This window comes from Mycetomoellerius zeteki, unplaced genomic scaffold, assembly GCF_001594055.1.
Source record: "Mycetomoellerius zeteki isolate Tzet28-1 unplaced genomic scaffold, Tzet1.0 scaffold31, whole genome shotgun sequence".
NCBI classification, from domain to species: Eukaryota; Metazoa; Arthropoda; class Insecta; order Hymenoptera; family Formicidae; genus Mycetomoellerius; species Mycetomoellerius zeteki.
The window spans coordinates 4,867,381-4,884,128 of NW_017257294.1; the positions used below are offsets into that span (position 1 = coordinate 4,867,381).

The following is a 16,748-nucleotide window of genomic DNA, read 5'->3' on the forward strand; positions in this document are numbered from 1 at the left end:
TTGGAAATAACGATCAATTCGACGTGAAAAGCTTTTTGCGAATTTAATTGGAGTTCTGTCGCTGTAAATAACAGGAATCGAAAATAGCATTTTTCAAGTGCCAAGTGCTCGCCTATTATTCTCTTAAATTAGAAGGGTCTGGAGATGAGGACCTAAAATAGAAAATATAATAAAACAAAAACAATTCCAATTATAGAAGTAAATCAATCGATTACACGAAAATTTCAAACACAGTATAAAATATTAAGGAAATTAAAAATATACTTAATATAATATTATATTGCTATATTACAAGTGATTAAATCATTTGTATTTAATTTTATATAGTCCGTTAGTTGCTCTCTTTATCACGTTACATTTACAACATAATTATTAATGTAGTCAATATGAAAATAATTCGATAATAGATAATGATGATCAACGACGTAATAAATATCAGCTCAGTATTATATCTTTATTGCGTATTTATTGAGAAATTATGTGGTTGAAAAAATTTCTGCGTCCCGAAGAACATTAGGCGAAAATTTTTAATAGGCTCATAAATTCTATCGCAACACTCAGCAAGTTACAGCGAACCAAGCACAGTCTTCGTTACTCATATACGCAAAAATAATTACCGACTTCATGATAATTTATCGCGATGCTATAAAGTATGTATGTACTGCGTAGTATCGTAACAAGATAGGCAGCAAAGAAATTGAAGAACAGCCGACGAGGCGCTTCGTCTTTCACGCTTAACGTTTCAACCGAAGACTTTCATGTGATAGACGTGACAATTTCTAATAAATTTATCGAAGCTGCGATAATGATATTCCTGTCGAAATAACGAATTGATCAGCGTTATCCATTTTCAAATTTACTTACTGCATCTAGAATATAAAAATAATAAAATTAAAATAAAATAAAAAGCTAAAAAAATAAAATTTTTTCTTAAATGAATTTTTTTAATTATTTACAATGTTTTAAAGATGTTTATTAACATCAATAATATTAAATTGCTTGTCAATTTAATTTGTGATATTACATACTCCGGCTTCAGTTTAAGGCCGGTATTCATAATCGGATCTTATATTCAAGATCGTCTTAAGTATAGTCTTAAGATGTTATAAACCAATCAGAGAGGGTTGTATTAGCATCTTAAGACATTACTTAAGACGGTTAAAATAAGAACCGATTATGAATACCAGCCTAAGATTGTGTTTTAAGACCGACAATTAATCGGCACAATTTGCTTAAACTGGAAATTGTAAAAATTCACATAAACATTAGACATCAAGATTCACCTCGAATACATCTCACTTATTTGTATTAATGAATTTTTATAAAACGTTTGAAATAAATATCTGCACAATCAATATCGAAAAAATAAATATTGAAACGGAATATAATCTAAAGAAAAATTCTGTAGCAGAAAAATATTCTGCAACCATGCACGCAACCGCTTTTATCCGTCTCTTGAGCGAGAGAATTCATCGTGCCTGCTGTTGGAACGCGCGTCGAAGCGACTAGACGATGATCGTGGAATTCATTAGCAACGCGTAGATGGATATCGCGTCCGATTGACGAATGGATCGCTTGCATTAATTATACGCGGTTGCGCACACGGCTGACGAACCGTTGGCCGTTTGTCACACGGTCGATGATGCGTTTAACGATCACTCGGCGATGATGCAACCGACCAACCCGATCGACCAGTCATGTCTTTCCACCGGGGAGCATTTGTCCGCGTGAATGCAACGTCATTATCATAATGCAGTAAACCAGTTCGGTTCTTTTTCGGACGCATGCGTCTTATTTCATTTCTCGTGAGATTCATCTGCCGATTCATGCGTGTGAGCCGTGAAAAAAATTATAAATCTTTTTTATTTAGATCTCTTTCACTCGCATGTTTATTCAAATTTTTTTCACGATTTTTTTCGCTGTTTCTATATACAGAGTGATAGTTAAATATTCTAAAAGATTTTAAGGGATGATTCTTCACACTAAATCAAGACGGAAACTTCATTTAAGAAATTTTTCTTGCATAAAAAAAATAATATTTTAATAAAGGAAAGAAAGGAATTAGGGGATACAGGCATCATAGTTGAAGTAAAGATTTCTTTTTTTCAAAAATTTCAATTAAAAACCTAGTGTTATTTTGATAAAATTTTAAACATACACAAACATTTCATTGAAATAACCCAAGTGGTTTTTAAAATTTTTGAAAAAAACAAAATTTTTCCTTTAATTTTGACACTTTGTATCTTTGAAAATTGTTTCGGACATGTAATCATATTAAATCTTTGTCTTCATTTAGTGTGAGGAATCGCCTTAAAATCTTTTAGAATACTTAACTATCACGCTGTATATCTGGCGCAAGTACGTCACCGCTTCTTTCGATATTTCTTTTGCACTTGATTCTCGACGATGTTGTTTCAGCCTTCGTCAAGCTGAATTGTCGATATAATCCCTTTAATAATAAGGCTCTCGAAATAATTTATAATAGAATTAATCGGCCGCTTGACGTTAGGCCGAACGGCTCAACTGCATATGCTCGGACGTCGGAGCATTTGCGTTATAAACAATCGCATGGACCGTGATCATAAATTAATAAACGGACAATAACGCGGCGAAGTAAAGCCTGACTGACGTGCTGACAGCCACGGCCGATGGTCGGTTTTGTCGTGTCGACGGCCAGGTAATCCTATCGACTCGTCGGCGCATACGTCGCGTCGCGTCGCGTCGCATCGTGTTGCATAGCGTCGCGTCGGCAGAATGCGCGCGCTCGATTATCCGCGCCGCGAAACTCTCGACCTCGCGCCCGTCATCCCGCGTGTAATCGCAGTTTTAGTCCTTTGCCATATTTCGGCTCGTTCGCATCCGGCTGCCTGCGATTGTGTCAGGCCATGCGTTCCGGCCGATCGATCCCGCAGGACAAAACAGATTTTTTGATCCCCGCGTTGCTCCACCCTCCTCAATCCGCCGGATAAAGCTGCCGGGAATCGCTGTTGTTTCTCGCACGTATGATGTATCCTCGTATAGGTGTATTTACACGGCATCGAATGCAGAACGATTTCAAATGCAACAGATTTGAATTGTAATGCTTAGCCTGATTATCCGAACGATGCTTCATTATTTTCGTTGCGAAGCTGTTTATCATTGATAACAAAATCGAATGCACGATTATAAAAAAATTATTTCTATTATTATTATCCTTGCTACGGTTATTGTCGTTTAACAATTACATGACTCATTTAAGAAATTTTTCTTGTATAAATATATTGTTATATGTAACATATAAATTATAATAATTATTTAAAGAATCAACATTTTAATAGAAAAAAGAAAGAATTATGTATGCCATTTTATTGAAATAACTCAATAGATATTTATGTGATATAAATGTTTTTATCGTTAGTTATAAATTGTTGTAGCAAGATTACAACTTTTGATTCTAGTAAAGTCACATTGTTTACCGTGTTAAATCTTTTGACTAGACAATTCATATTTTAATAACATATTTCGGTGTCAAAAAAATAAACCATACTTGTAACTATTTTACGTATGTCTGACTCTTGTTTCTATTAAAAAGCTAAATCAACGCTTGTGACTGTACTTTTCGTGGAATTTAGATATTTATTGCTTTTGTGTGGAAGAAATGCGATTGTTAAAAATGTAATCCAATATCATAATGCTAAATGTGAATTTTGCGGTAACATGCATTTTATATGAAACACGAGATTATTTTTGTCAGACAAAAACAACGGACTTTGTTTCAACGAGAAACGTGCGCTTATGAATAACGACGGAAACTGCTATTCTCTCGTCGAATTCATTCATTATTACAAATGTATCGCGCGTGATTATACTGGAATCACGTTAATGCAACACACCGAATACGTGCCGTTTCTATGCCCTTCTCACCAACTGTGCACTACGTATTCGGCGTCAACCGCAGGCATGTCTTCAACCATAAAAAATACTGAATCTAGTTTGCAATTTAGCTAGTTGCCATGTTTCGCGCCATGTAAAATAAAGTTTCTCGTATATATCTTTTTTTTTCATGCATGAAATTATACAACATGCTTTCGCTGGAGGCGAAAAGATGCGAGGTTTTTATTCTAAACTACTTCATATTAGTTTAAATAGTTCATGAGAAAAATATATAAGAATGATCATAATTTATTAATAACAGTAACGACAAAAAAATTTCTTAAGTATATTAAAATAGTTTATTAAATCTTTTGAATTACTCATCAGTTTTCGAATATTAGTTTGTAAATCGAGAAGCTGTAACAAAAATATACAAAAATATTGAAAAGAAAAATGCGAGAGGGATAGAGAGAGATACACAATAAATCTGATCAGACTTCAGGAACATATTTCGGGGAAAATATTATATATAAGAGATTATAAAGTCCATCTCCTGAAGAAACTACAAGAAATGAGATGTAACACGAAAAACGCAACGGTCGAGAATGCTCGTGGATTCACCGGAATTTGCATATCCGAGTGTTCTCGAGCTCGGTACCAAACAAGTCAGAAGTGAGTAGAGCTTGCTACAGTTTTCAATCGCATACGAAATATCCACGATAGGCCGTCTTGCATATTTTACATCAGCTTCTCTACTTACTCTCACTCCCTTTGACTTCATCAGGATTCTCTGCGCGGGTGGCGGAAACGTTTTACCATCCATTTGTGTCGTACGACTCGGAAGTACGGCGTCCTTCCAACGTTCGTTCTCGCCGTAGTAATCATGACTCTTAACAGTCTCCAAATCGATTGCTACTTGGCAGCGACATTCGCCGTTAACTAAAAAAGGAGTAATCGGTCCTTCTTAGTCTGAATGCTGTGAACTCAACGGGAAAGGAAGTCGAATGCAGTTGTACGTACGAATCATGACAAATCGGCAGCGATCGATCTTGCGACGTTTAGAACTCTCAAAAGTAAATAACTCGGGTTTCAATAAGGTGTAACTTAATAACTTTCCGAAGATTTAATCGAAGATTTAGTAACTTACACAAGAGAGAAGTAAAACCTAGAAAAAAAATGCTGTAGGTTTTGCTCCTCTCATATAAGTTTATAAATTGCCAGTAAAAAAATTTCTTGATTCTCTTTGATCGACGAATGATGACCGGCTACCTGTCGCGGAATCCGAGCGTAATGCCGATCTTTGGCTCGAGAATGACGGATGTTCTTCGTTTGTTGTACTATGTTGCTGGCAGAATCTATTACAAATCCATTGAGGAGAGTGGATCACTCCAGGCAATCGATTCCGAATGGTTGACCGTAGGTGCCGATGGAGACAGAGGAAGAGGTCCACCGCGTCGCGCCGGCGAGGAGGATGGGAGTGGCTCGACCGGAATTGCAACGCGGTTTACCCGCTGAGAGATGTTAGCTTTTCGTCAAAGGGTCCTATTAGTATGCGGTTAGTATTACGGCGCGTTGTATCGGGATACATTGAGGCAAGATACGATGCTCTATTAGCGATTCTCTGGCACGTGAACTACCGACCTCTTCGTCGTTCTCTCTCCATCCCGCGGGCCATCCTGCCGCCTGCATCATCTGCCCATCCACCGTCGTACGCGAGCACGTGTGTCTGTACTTACCGCGACACTTCTCGACTTCCTACGCTGAATCGCTTTGTGCGGGACGTTCGGTAGAAACGGGAACGTTGGATCAGCCAATAAGACGATTAGTGCGCGCTCGACCCTTAACACTGCAACGTCGGAAATCGCCGCGTGCGCACATTCCAACGTGATCTACCGTAAGAGATCGACTGGTTCTACTGGCTCGGAGATACTTGGAATACTTCAGTGAATACCGCCATTTACGGCGACACGATGCTCCACGTGTCCCGAGACGTGCATTGGAATTTACGCATACTCTTCCGTACGGTTAAATGGAAAAGGATCGCTTATAAGTCATTACGGTTATATTTCAATTACTCATTTGTATGCGCATTCAGAATGTAGGAAAAAGAATGGTGACTCTAAATTCTTCCGTATAGGTACGATAGAAGCAAAAAGTATAGTCTTTTTCTTTTTGTATTATTTAGAATTGTCTCTTTCCATTTACAATAAAATATAGCCTGGCGGTCGTCTTACAAATCAATTGATATTCCGCAAAATGGGCCAAACGCATCCTATTGTTTTTCTCTCTATCCTTTTCTCCTTTCATATTTTCACAACTTCAAACATGAACATATATCTACATATTTTTGGAAGCCGAAAGAGAAAGACTCTTTTCGCGTATGTGTGAATGAACTGTCAAACGATCGTAATTGTTATTAACTTTCCGCCGGTATTTTTTTCACCATTCGTCCACAGCCTGGATCTTCGAATTTCAATGTAAATTTTTATATTGTTTTGTGGACTCTATAAAAATGTAAAAAAATTTTAGAATTTGTGGAAGCTTCAACAATTTTTATTGTCATAACAGTTGATTTGTATTTTATTTTTTTATAGATTAAAATTTATCTATTGAAATTTACAATAAAAGAATTGACTGTACTTTTAAAATCCAACATTGTCAGCTAAAAGTTAAATTAAATGTACTGTCGCTATTGATTAAGCATTTAAAAACGAGAGGTGTAGTTATATATAATTTTAATTCGTTCATATATTTAAGCTGTTCATAGTCAGTTCTTAACCGTTTTAAGTGCAATCTTAAGATATCATATATTAATTACAGAGACGAATTAGCATCGTAAACATCTACGTTGTATAAGACAATCTTGTGATAAAAACGGACCATGAATACTGTTCTTATCTCACGTAAAGACATTTTATTATTGAGTACAATACAAGCATGTAACAACGATTTTCAATAAACGTTACTTTTAATTTATAAACATAACATTTTCTGAAAAAAAAGGTCTAGTTATATTAATTAGAATTTTGATTGAATTAGAATTCCAATTAATGCAACTAGGCTGTTTTTCCAGAAAATTTCTGATTGAAAATGAAAAAAACAATCATCATTTTCTAGTGAATTTTATTATAATTATAGTTGAGATTTTATTATTATATAATTATAATTAGATTCTGATTGATGAATTAGAATCTTCTAGTTAATTCATTTTCAACCAGAAATTTTTTTCAGTGCACATACATCGCACTGATTAACAGTCACATAATCACTTTTCACTATTTTGTTCATGATAGTCATACATAGTCATAGACAATTATACATGTGGGGAGAAAAATGAATATTCGGTGGACAACATACGGTTATGTAAACCACGTATATCGCCACGGAAACCTATATTAATGACAATTCCATAATTTCGGTACATAGAATTGCGCGTTTGTTAAACCGCACGTATAATGTTACCTTTGACCATCAGTACCTAATTTGATGCCCGTAGGGAGATCAAAACTCTAACTATATGGAACAGAACAATCATTGTTTTCTATTATTATAATGAAATATTATTTAAGAAATATAAACGACAAATTTTGTCGCCTTTGATACACACTTAGAAAATTTGTATTAAATTTAACATATTTCAATTTGAATATTCTAAATGGCTCATTCAAATTTTTCACAAGAATCAATTTAACACAAGATGAATATTTTTTAACACAAATATATAAAAAATTAATATAAAAAACGTAACACTGACACAGTTTGTAAACAATCATATTTCTCCATTAAAATTATCATTTATATGTTAAATTAACACATTTTATTCATTTTATTCATCTTAGAATTTATGTTTTAAAAAATATTATTTATATGTTATTTGTTCACTTATTCTAAAATTGTGTTATTTTAACGCTAAGAAATATTGAATATCAATTTAACACAAAATATTCAAACACAATCACGTATTAAATTATCACTCGAATATATTAAAAATTTAACACAAAATTTTAATAAGTTCGGAGTGAATCGTTTCTAACACAAATAGAAAATATCTTTTATTGTATATAGATTGGGACTTACGAACTTCAACATGATTCACATTATTAGCCGAAATAAAAATTACTTTAAATTATAAAATATATCAGTTTATGCAAAATTTTGTCAAATAGTTTTCTTTATTTTTAAAAGCGAATTATTTTCTTGTATTTTGCGAAAATAGTTCTCATAAACTTAGGAAGGTATGCCGCATGTTATCTGTACTACGCTATTTTAGGTATTACGCAAATGACTGCGTTAAATTCGAGCGAGGAACCAAATCGCGCTACTGTAATACGTATTAAATTGAAATAATACGCACTAACTAAATTGAAATTAACTCCCTAAACACTGGTAAATTCATTATCGGCACGTAATAGTATCGAAATGCCCGCTGACCGATCCATTTCGTGTATCAAAGGAAGTATTAAATCCCGACGACCAATCGCTCTATTACGCTTAACAGTGATACCCGTCATTTCGATGCGACCGTATATATTGACCGTGTGTTTGTTCGGTAACTGGTGGCACCACAGTGAAATTATCGTCGCGGGTGAAAACGAATGGGAAACGGAGCGGAAAAGCGCGTAGACGTCGGGCGGCGTGCCAAGCGGCGCCGTTCCTTTAATTGTTAGCATATTTTAACCGTAATTTTCCTCTGTTACAGTTGTCTGAGCCCGAGATCTGCGTTCTTCTACGAGTTCCCTCCTAACGGTAAGTCGCACCTAGACTTCGCAGCTTCATTTGTCTCTGTTTAAGATTTAGGAGGCGCAAAAGAGAAAACTCGAGCCTCCGTCGCTTCGTCCTTTCATTTGCGAAACGAAACTGGAACGCTTACACGAGTTTACAAGTACTGTTTCCGTCGAGTGGCAGCCGGTATATAGCTATCTCTAAATATTAATACGCTGTTATTAACGTAACATTAACGTAACATTGTATTTTTATTTGGTGATTAATTCAGATCAAGTCAGTATATATCGTCATTATATATCGCCATTAACACGAATAGGTCGTTCGAAAGAGATAACTTCATCGATCGTGAATTACCCTACTAAGCGTAATTTGCCTATGCACTTTAATTGCTGAATAATAAAGCAAGATGCTGAATAGTAAAGCGTTTGCAATTAGGGACGTGTGTGTAATTAGCATATCTGTTTTAAAATATCATTACTCTACTGCTATTATCATTAGAAGCGAAATATATCGGTTTTTTTGCCCCTAATGATAATAGCAGTAAAGTAGCTTATTTTTATATGTCTCATGTTATTAAGAAATACTTTACGCAAAAATGTTGCATTACCTTCATGCTTGGTTTAATCATAATAGCATTAATGTTGCGTCAGTATCAGGAAACCTCAATTATCTCATATATTACTTCCATAGTTTCGAATTTCCATGACAATTCAACATAAATCACGACTAATAGAGGACCATTTTGAACACGGAATCCTCAATTACGTTCTTTCTCTTGATTTATTCGACATACTCGCGGCGTAGAAATCATTTTACGAGAACGTAGCAACTTCGTAATGGATTGAGAAAACTACACTAAAGTAGTACAGGACTTACGAAAGGAGCCAGGCCACATTAGATTTGAATGCAGAAGCTTATTTAATGCATTGATTGCATGCTTTGCACGATTCTCGTGGCGAGTACATGCATACGAGGATACAGACGCGATTTTCAAAGGGCTAAAGTATCGTTCCTTCGTGCACGTCTCTACCAATGAAACATATCTAAATGGTTTAACAATGGAGCAATTGCGAACGGACTTTGCCTGCCATCCTCAGTGTTGCAATGTGTGGCAAATGCTATGTCGTTATGTAGGAATATACGAGATAGAATCTTGCGACACGCGCCTTTGCATGACCATCGGTAGCCGATTACCATTTTTTCACGCAACTGGTGTCGTGTTCCGCACATCGGATAACATTGTTGTCTCGCGTCTCATTTGTTATACAATACGCGGATGATATCGATCGACGAACCTGTAATCCCACACAGTAAAAAAATTTGTGTATTTGTGTTGGAAACGGTCCACTCACCTACTCTGTTAACAGTTGAATTTTTTAACATATTCGAGTGTTAATACAACATAATGTGATTATGTTATTTAAAGATTTTTTTGTGAAATGGATATTTCTTAGTGTCAAAATGACAAAATTTATTTAACTATCAACAACATTCCATAGTTACAATCGACGTAATTAATTAACTTTGGCAATTGATAATTGTAAATGCATTTATTGTTTATAAGAGCAGATATTTCGCGCGATTATAAATTATTTTAGTATGCTATTTGTACGGGAGAATAATAATTTCTTTAACACACTTCAGTGTTTGAATCGATCCAGAGTCAATTAATGAATCACATGCTCTACTTTGATTTCTGATTGAATGAATTCATGGCCCTTCCGAGTTAATCGATATGCTGAATTGATCCAAATTCACTGCAGCCGAAAACTCTATTAGATTCTAATGTCCCACATCGCGTTCTGAATTTTTTGTTGATTTAAACGTAAATCACTCAATACTTTCAAATTGAGAGTACGGAGTAATACACGAATCGCTGGGTTAAGTAATTAAAGTAATGGAAAATCGTAATATATTGGTTATCTACAGTATATAGATTTTTTTAATATGTTGCGCCTGCAATATTAGATTTCAATTTTACAGTTTTGGGTGATCGTCAATTTGATTTAATGGCATCATATCGTATTAAAACGTTATTTTTAAACAATGTTTTAATAATATTGTTTAAATTTTTTTAAAGTTTAAGTTTTAAACTTTTCTGTCATAAATGATTTTTAATTGAATGGTATCACGATATATTTAATTAATAAATACAGTTATAAACGTATTTTAATGTTTGTCAACTGGATAAAAATTCAGCACTTTCGAATTATAGTTTCGTATTTTTTTTATTAATCTTTGTAATCCGTACTAGTAAAATACGCGTTGCGTGTAATTAACGTCGAGAATACCACAAAGTGCTATGCGATTATTCTGGTTTACCACGCGCGATCGTAATTAACTCTGTTTTCGAGAGTATTATGGAGGCGATGAACGAATCTGAGAGAAGGAAAAGGCCTGGAAGGCATCGAGCAATGACAGTGCAACCATGAAATGAATAAATATAACATTTCACAGAGATGTATTATACACAATTCATAGTAATCGTATTTTCATATTCAGTTCAATATTCAGTCTAAATTAACCTTTGATCAAAGTATGATCAAAGTTAAACTATCTCTCTCTCAAGGTAGAAACTTTATTAAGTTTCTACTTTGAGATAGTTCAATGGTCAGACTTTAATCAAAAGTCAATTGAGATTGTATTCAACTTTTACGGATTACAAAGACTGTGAAAAAAATACAAAATTCTATGATTCGAAAATGTTAAATTTATATACTCCACAGTTGACAAATTAAAAATACGGATTTACGCGAATGTACTATTAATTAATTGTCGTATTGGTATATCGTGACGTCATTCAAAATACTAAATATTGCATCTGATACAAAATTTGTATAATTCGTGACGGTTATAAATATAGGTCTTCATGTATCCCAATATGAATTTCCGCATCTGCTGTGTGCGATAAGGTATTTTTGAATGAATATTTACTGCTATCTGATATCATTCATATATCGTATCGTATAAGAAATATTCGAAGTTACGATTGTATTTTCTTTCGAGGCACGGCGTTCGGGTCCACCACCGATTTTCGCCGGTGAGATACACGCTCGAGAAGGTAGTTACGTATATTACTAGCGCACATGCAATCGGCCTTGCACCCGGGAGAGAAGAAATAAAACCAAGACGGGAAACGCACGCCGTGGCGCGGCGGAATTTTTCAAGATATCGAAAAACACTTTAGATCTCGTATTGGAGAGGCGGCTGGAAGAGGATGGTAGGACCGATGGGGGACCTAGAGCGTTGATATTTCATTTCTATTGACTTCTACCACCACCCTCATGCGCGTTATATCTTTTCTAGCTATGAATACATAATTGAGATGGAGTTCTCCCCCTCTCTCCCTCCTTTCCTTCTTGTTTGCCTTTCTATCTCCTCCTTCTCTCACTTTCCTTTTCCTACACATAATGATAATATACTTATCTTTAATACTGTCTCATTTTTTATTTTTGTCTTCTTGAAACCATTCGAGCTTTTAATTATTCGTTGGGTTGAATTTGATATAATCATTGAATAAATTCGCTTTAATTTGATGTTTTATCTTGCTTCTACAATTTTAATTTTTTCTAGAATGCAGTGTGACCTTAATTTTATAAAAGCATTGATTTAATTAATTTCTTCACAATTTATTCGATGAATATATTATTACAGATATTGTTAATTCGATTTAGCTAATCTATTCGAAAAAAAAAACGTATCTGTTCGTAGAATTTGTACAATACTGAAATAAAAAATTTACTTCTTTCACGTATATTCTTCATTCATACAATGTATTAATTTATCAAAAATATTTGGCACAATATCGATGACACTATGGAATGTTTTATAAAAATATTCTACATTCGTACGGAATCAAATATAGAGAGAGGAGTATATATACGTCATAGCGTAATAAATTTTCTCTCTTTCTCTCTACTATGATTCCCGTAACGTTTGCTTAAATTCCAAAATTCCTCGAGTCGACGTGCTCGATGTTCAACGGCGAATCGTTGACACCCCTCGTCTTCTGGCGTTCCTGACCAGCGACGAGCTTCTCAGGCGCCCTCGTGAAATTCTCGACCCTGCCCCTCACAGCGTCGTACAGTACAGCAGAGATACTACTCTGAAATGTGGGGACTAATCAGTTTAGGGCGGGAACGCGCGAAGCGGCGCACGCTTAACAGTAATTCCGTGTAAGAGACGTCGATGCCAGGATTGCTGCAGCACTTAGCAGTTGTCGCGTAGTACACAACGGCGGGAGACCAACCGGAGCCGAGAGCCGAACCTCGTGCAGGGGTTGCCGGGATACGCAAATACCCTCGCGCGGGTTGTGCTTGTTTGGCGAAACGCGCGGACTGTGAGAGAGCAAACCTGTTTGTCTGGACTGGAATTCAAGTAAGAGGCGTGCGGCCAAGCAGAGACACAACGATGTGTGTGTGTGTGTGTGTGTGTGTGTGTGTGTGTGTGTGTGTGTGTGTGTGTGTGTGTGTGAGAGAGAGAGAGAAATTAGGGAAGTGCGCTTATCCTTGCATAGCATGTGTAACTGCATCGTGCTCTTCTCAGATAATAATGCGCTACACCAGTGCCCGTATCCGCATGGGATGAATGATAATGAATGTATCGTACATTTGCGCATCGAATTCGTCGAGATCACGTGCGCATCTTCGCTTTCCAAACAGGAACAGCAATGAATGGTATAATCGAAGAATTTCTGTCATTACACGGAGAGAATTTTTTCTTAGAATTTACCCTGAAAATATGACAGTCGTGGGACAACATTATATTTCGAAGAATTTTTTAATGTAAATCTCTCTCATACATTAATAAAACTACAATAAGGTATAAAATAAGTTTGATCAATTTTACCGAAGTGCATGGTAAAAATCTTTAAAATATTGTATTGTACCACAACTACCATATTTTCAGGGTAAATTTTAAAAGAAAATTCTCTCCGTGTATAGATATCGCTTTCGTCCATCAAAAGTAACACAACTCAAAAAATTAATTTTCTAGAAAAAAAGAAAAATATTTTTCAACTTGATTGAAAATTATTGACTAATCAAAGTATCGGCAAAGAATGTATTCTTAACATGATTGGATATAATTTTTGTTCCACTACCCTTAGAACATCCTATTTGAATTGTGACGATGTTAACAATTTTTTATGAAGTTAAGTTAGTCCACTTATGATGATTGATAGGGTAATATTTACTTAATTCGTTCATGGCAATAACTTGAAAATCTGCACGTTATTTAAGTTATGTCACTTTTGGAGTAAAAGAACAATATGATCGAAGATAGTCGTTTTGAAAAAGTATTAATTGCTGATACTTTATTATTGGGAAATAAGTTGTTATATTTTAGTAAGGTTTTTCCATCAGTGATCGTACAAATAATTAATTATCCCATTGTGATAAAAGGAGTTTTTCGTAGTTCCATAGTTACTTTTTGCGCGTCAAAGAAGGAAAAAGAGACTGCGCCTTGCCATATATATCGATCTCCAGAACAATATTTGCGGATTATTGTAGCAAGAACATTGAATATTCCTCTGTGACGAAACGCACTGCTCTCACAGAGTCGAATCCAGCCAGACTGATGCGTTTATCCCTCGTGCAAGTGCATTTTGCCAATGTCACGTTCCGCTTACTGTGACGAAACTGATGATAGTGTGTTGTCCTTCTCGCGTCTCGAAATCGTTCTGAAATTCCGCATACAACGAGCGAGCACTGTTCAAATAAAAATAACGATATATGTGTCCTTGCGAAACACTATTTTTTGCAGATATATACATAACTGATACTAACATTTTACCTTAGAATTTTATCCTTCGAAGTAATATTAAATAGCGTGGGAAATTTTCTACTAATAACAGATTTTACATTGCTACTAAGAAAAGATTTTATATTGCTCAATATTTTATATATACTATATATTGACGCTGTTTTATACAAAAAGATAAATTGCATCCGAAAAGATGTTATAAAGACATGTAATGCATTATATTCACGATGCGTGAATTGATAGTCATCAATTGATAGCAAATCCAATTGCTGGAATGCTTACTCAGTGGATTGATTCCTTGGCCACTGATTGCTAAATACGCATCTGCGGGAAAGCAGATCTGGTCTGTCTGGATTGGAACCACGATAGGGAAAGCCGCATTTGTGTACCTCACCGCGTATTGAATTGCTCCAACATGCGTGCTTTCATCTAAAATCCAAACGACGGCGATTCCGTTTGTATTCCATGACATACGGTTAGATTTGTCGTCTCGTGTAAAGTTCCATATTCGATATATACGGTAACTCACAAAGAGAATTAGTAACTTTTAAATGTAAATGAGAGGAAGATCCAATAGAAAAGATATGAAAAGAAGAAATAATCTGGTTTTAAATCTTTCAAAATCTGCATTTTTCCGTACAATGCAATTGTACAGAAAAACGTACGGAAATGACGGTATAGACAGACGAATTTATGCATACACTGAAAAAAATATTTGTGTAAAATTACATGATTATGCTGGATCGGAAAAAAACCCAGCATAATCATGTAACTTTACACAAATATTTGTTTCAGTGTATCAGATTTATTGTGAGGTTTTTTGCCGAAATTAACTTTTTTTTCATATTAATTTTTTGAGAGTGACCCGAACAGAAACAAATTTTTTCACTAGTGTGATCGGACTTCTTTTTTATTATTTTTTCGTCTCTTTGTCCGTTTGCCACGAAAGATGTGTGATCAGCCCTCGGGCTTTTGGATAACGACGCGGCAAATTGCGACTCCATTGGCCGTTTTTCGCAGCTAAAGCCGATCGAAAATACATTCGGCCAAAGTAAAGAGAAAAAAGGAAGTAACGGAACGCGTTTTCTCGAACGACAAACCCAACGGCAAGGCTTTTTAACGCAATTGCTCTCTGACGGCGCGCGTCCTGACTGTGTTTCCGTACGAGCAATTGAATCACTGCCGGCAATCAACAGGAACTTTCGCGCAAAGAGGAAAAAGCGAGTCGCATGGGCGCTCTGCAATGATTGCCGTAACACGATTTGTCCGTCGCGATTCGCGGCCCAGTTATTGTGCTTTTAGCGATGTTGCTTTGGCCGATTGGTTTTTCATCTCGGATGATGTAGCGTGAAAAGGAATATAATAATCTGAAAATGTAGCGAAAAATAAAGTATTGTTTTTGAGTTCCGTTTTGTTCTCGTTGGCGCATATCGCTAAAAGAACCCTGGTGGAAATCTCCTCGTGATGGGAAGATTTGGAACGGGTACATACCCATTTTAGATGGGTATATACCTTTCTAAAATGGGCATATACTCATAGATCATGGGCATTTTTTGAACTACCTATGAGGAGATTTCCACTAGGGAATAACGTGATTATAGTGCTTGTTGTTACATGACTCAATGAAAGTGATCGAAAAATCCATCATATTTTTATTTATTATTTTTCCGCAATGTCGACACTTCGATCAGCGATACTTTATGGCTATTACGCAGTATCACGAAAGGAGCTATTTTTCTTAAAGATGCTTTCACAGCGAGAGGAATTAAGCTCCGTATATTAAAGCGAAGTCGAGTCCCTTAGCGAGGTGTAGGTGATAAAGCGGCATAAGCTTAACTTTCTTAGTGGCACATCAATTGAATGATGAAGGTAATAAAAAGATACGAGTATATGCTTTTAACGCCATCATACTACTTTACGACTTATAGCGCTCCACCTTCGTACAAAGCTCGTAAAACAAAGCACCGCAAATAAGGAAACTTGGGTAAATAGAGCAGTTCGCGCACGATTCTTCAGCATATCTCATCCTTTCGCGTGCTATGTTTCATGGACGTACGTTTATCTTCAGGGTTATCAGATTGGGAGATTTTTAAAATTTAGAAGAATCTAGGAAAAATTTTACGCGAAGATATAAGGAAAATATTGATGAAATTTGATGAAACGTTGAAAACATTTTAAGTATAAATGATTGGTAAGCAAAAAATTTTTAAAATATAAAAATATTAAATTTTATCTTTTTCTATTACTGATATCAAAATTGCATGATAAATATTCCGATAAAATGTGACATTCAATATTGCTGAGGTTCTCTTTGTGGATTTAATTCTTATAAATATATTCTCATGAAATTTGTTAATTCTATATAGAACATTCGATCATAAATTTTATAAGTGAACGAGGTCATTGAA

The 16,748-nt window shown here is 35.4% G+C and overlaps 1 protein-coding gene across 1 annotated transcript in view; it reads left to right on the forward strand.

The window, feature by feature from the left end:
* Window positions 1-16,748, forward strand: part of LOC108724723 (uncharacterized) — a 362,974-nt gene that overhangs the window by 278,478 nt on the left and 67,748 nt on the right. The window contains 1 exon segment of the mRNA XM_018451298.1: window positions 8,552-8,598. Within this exon segment, the coding sequence (XP_018306800.1) occupies window positions 8,552-8,598 (47 nt within the window).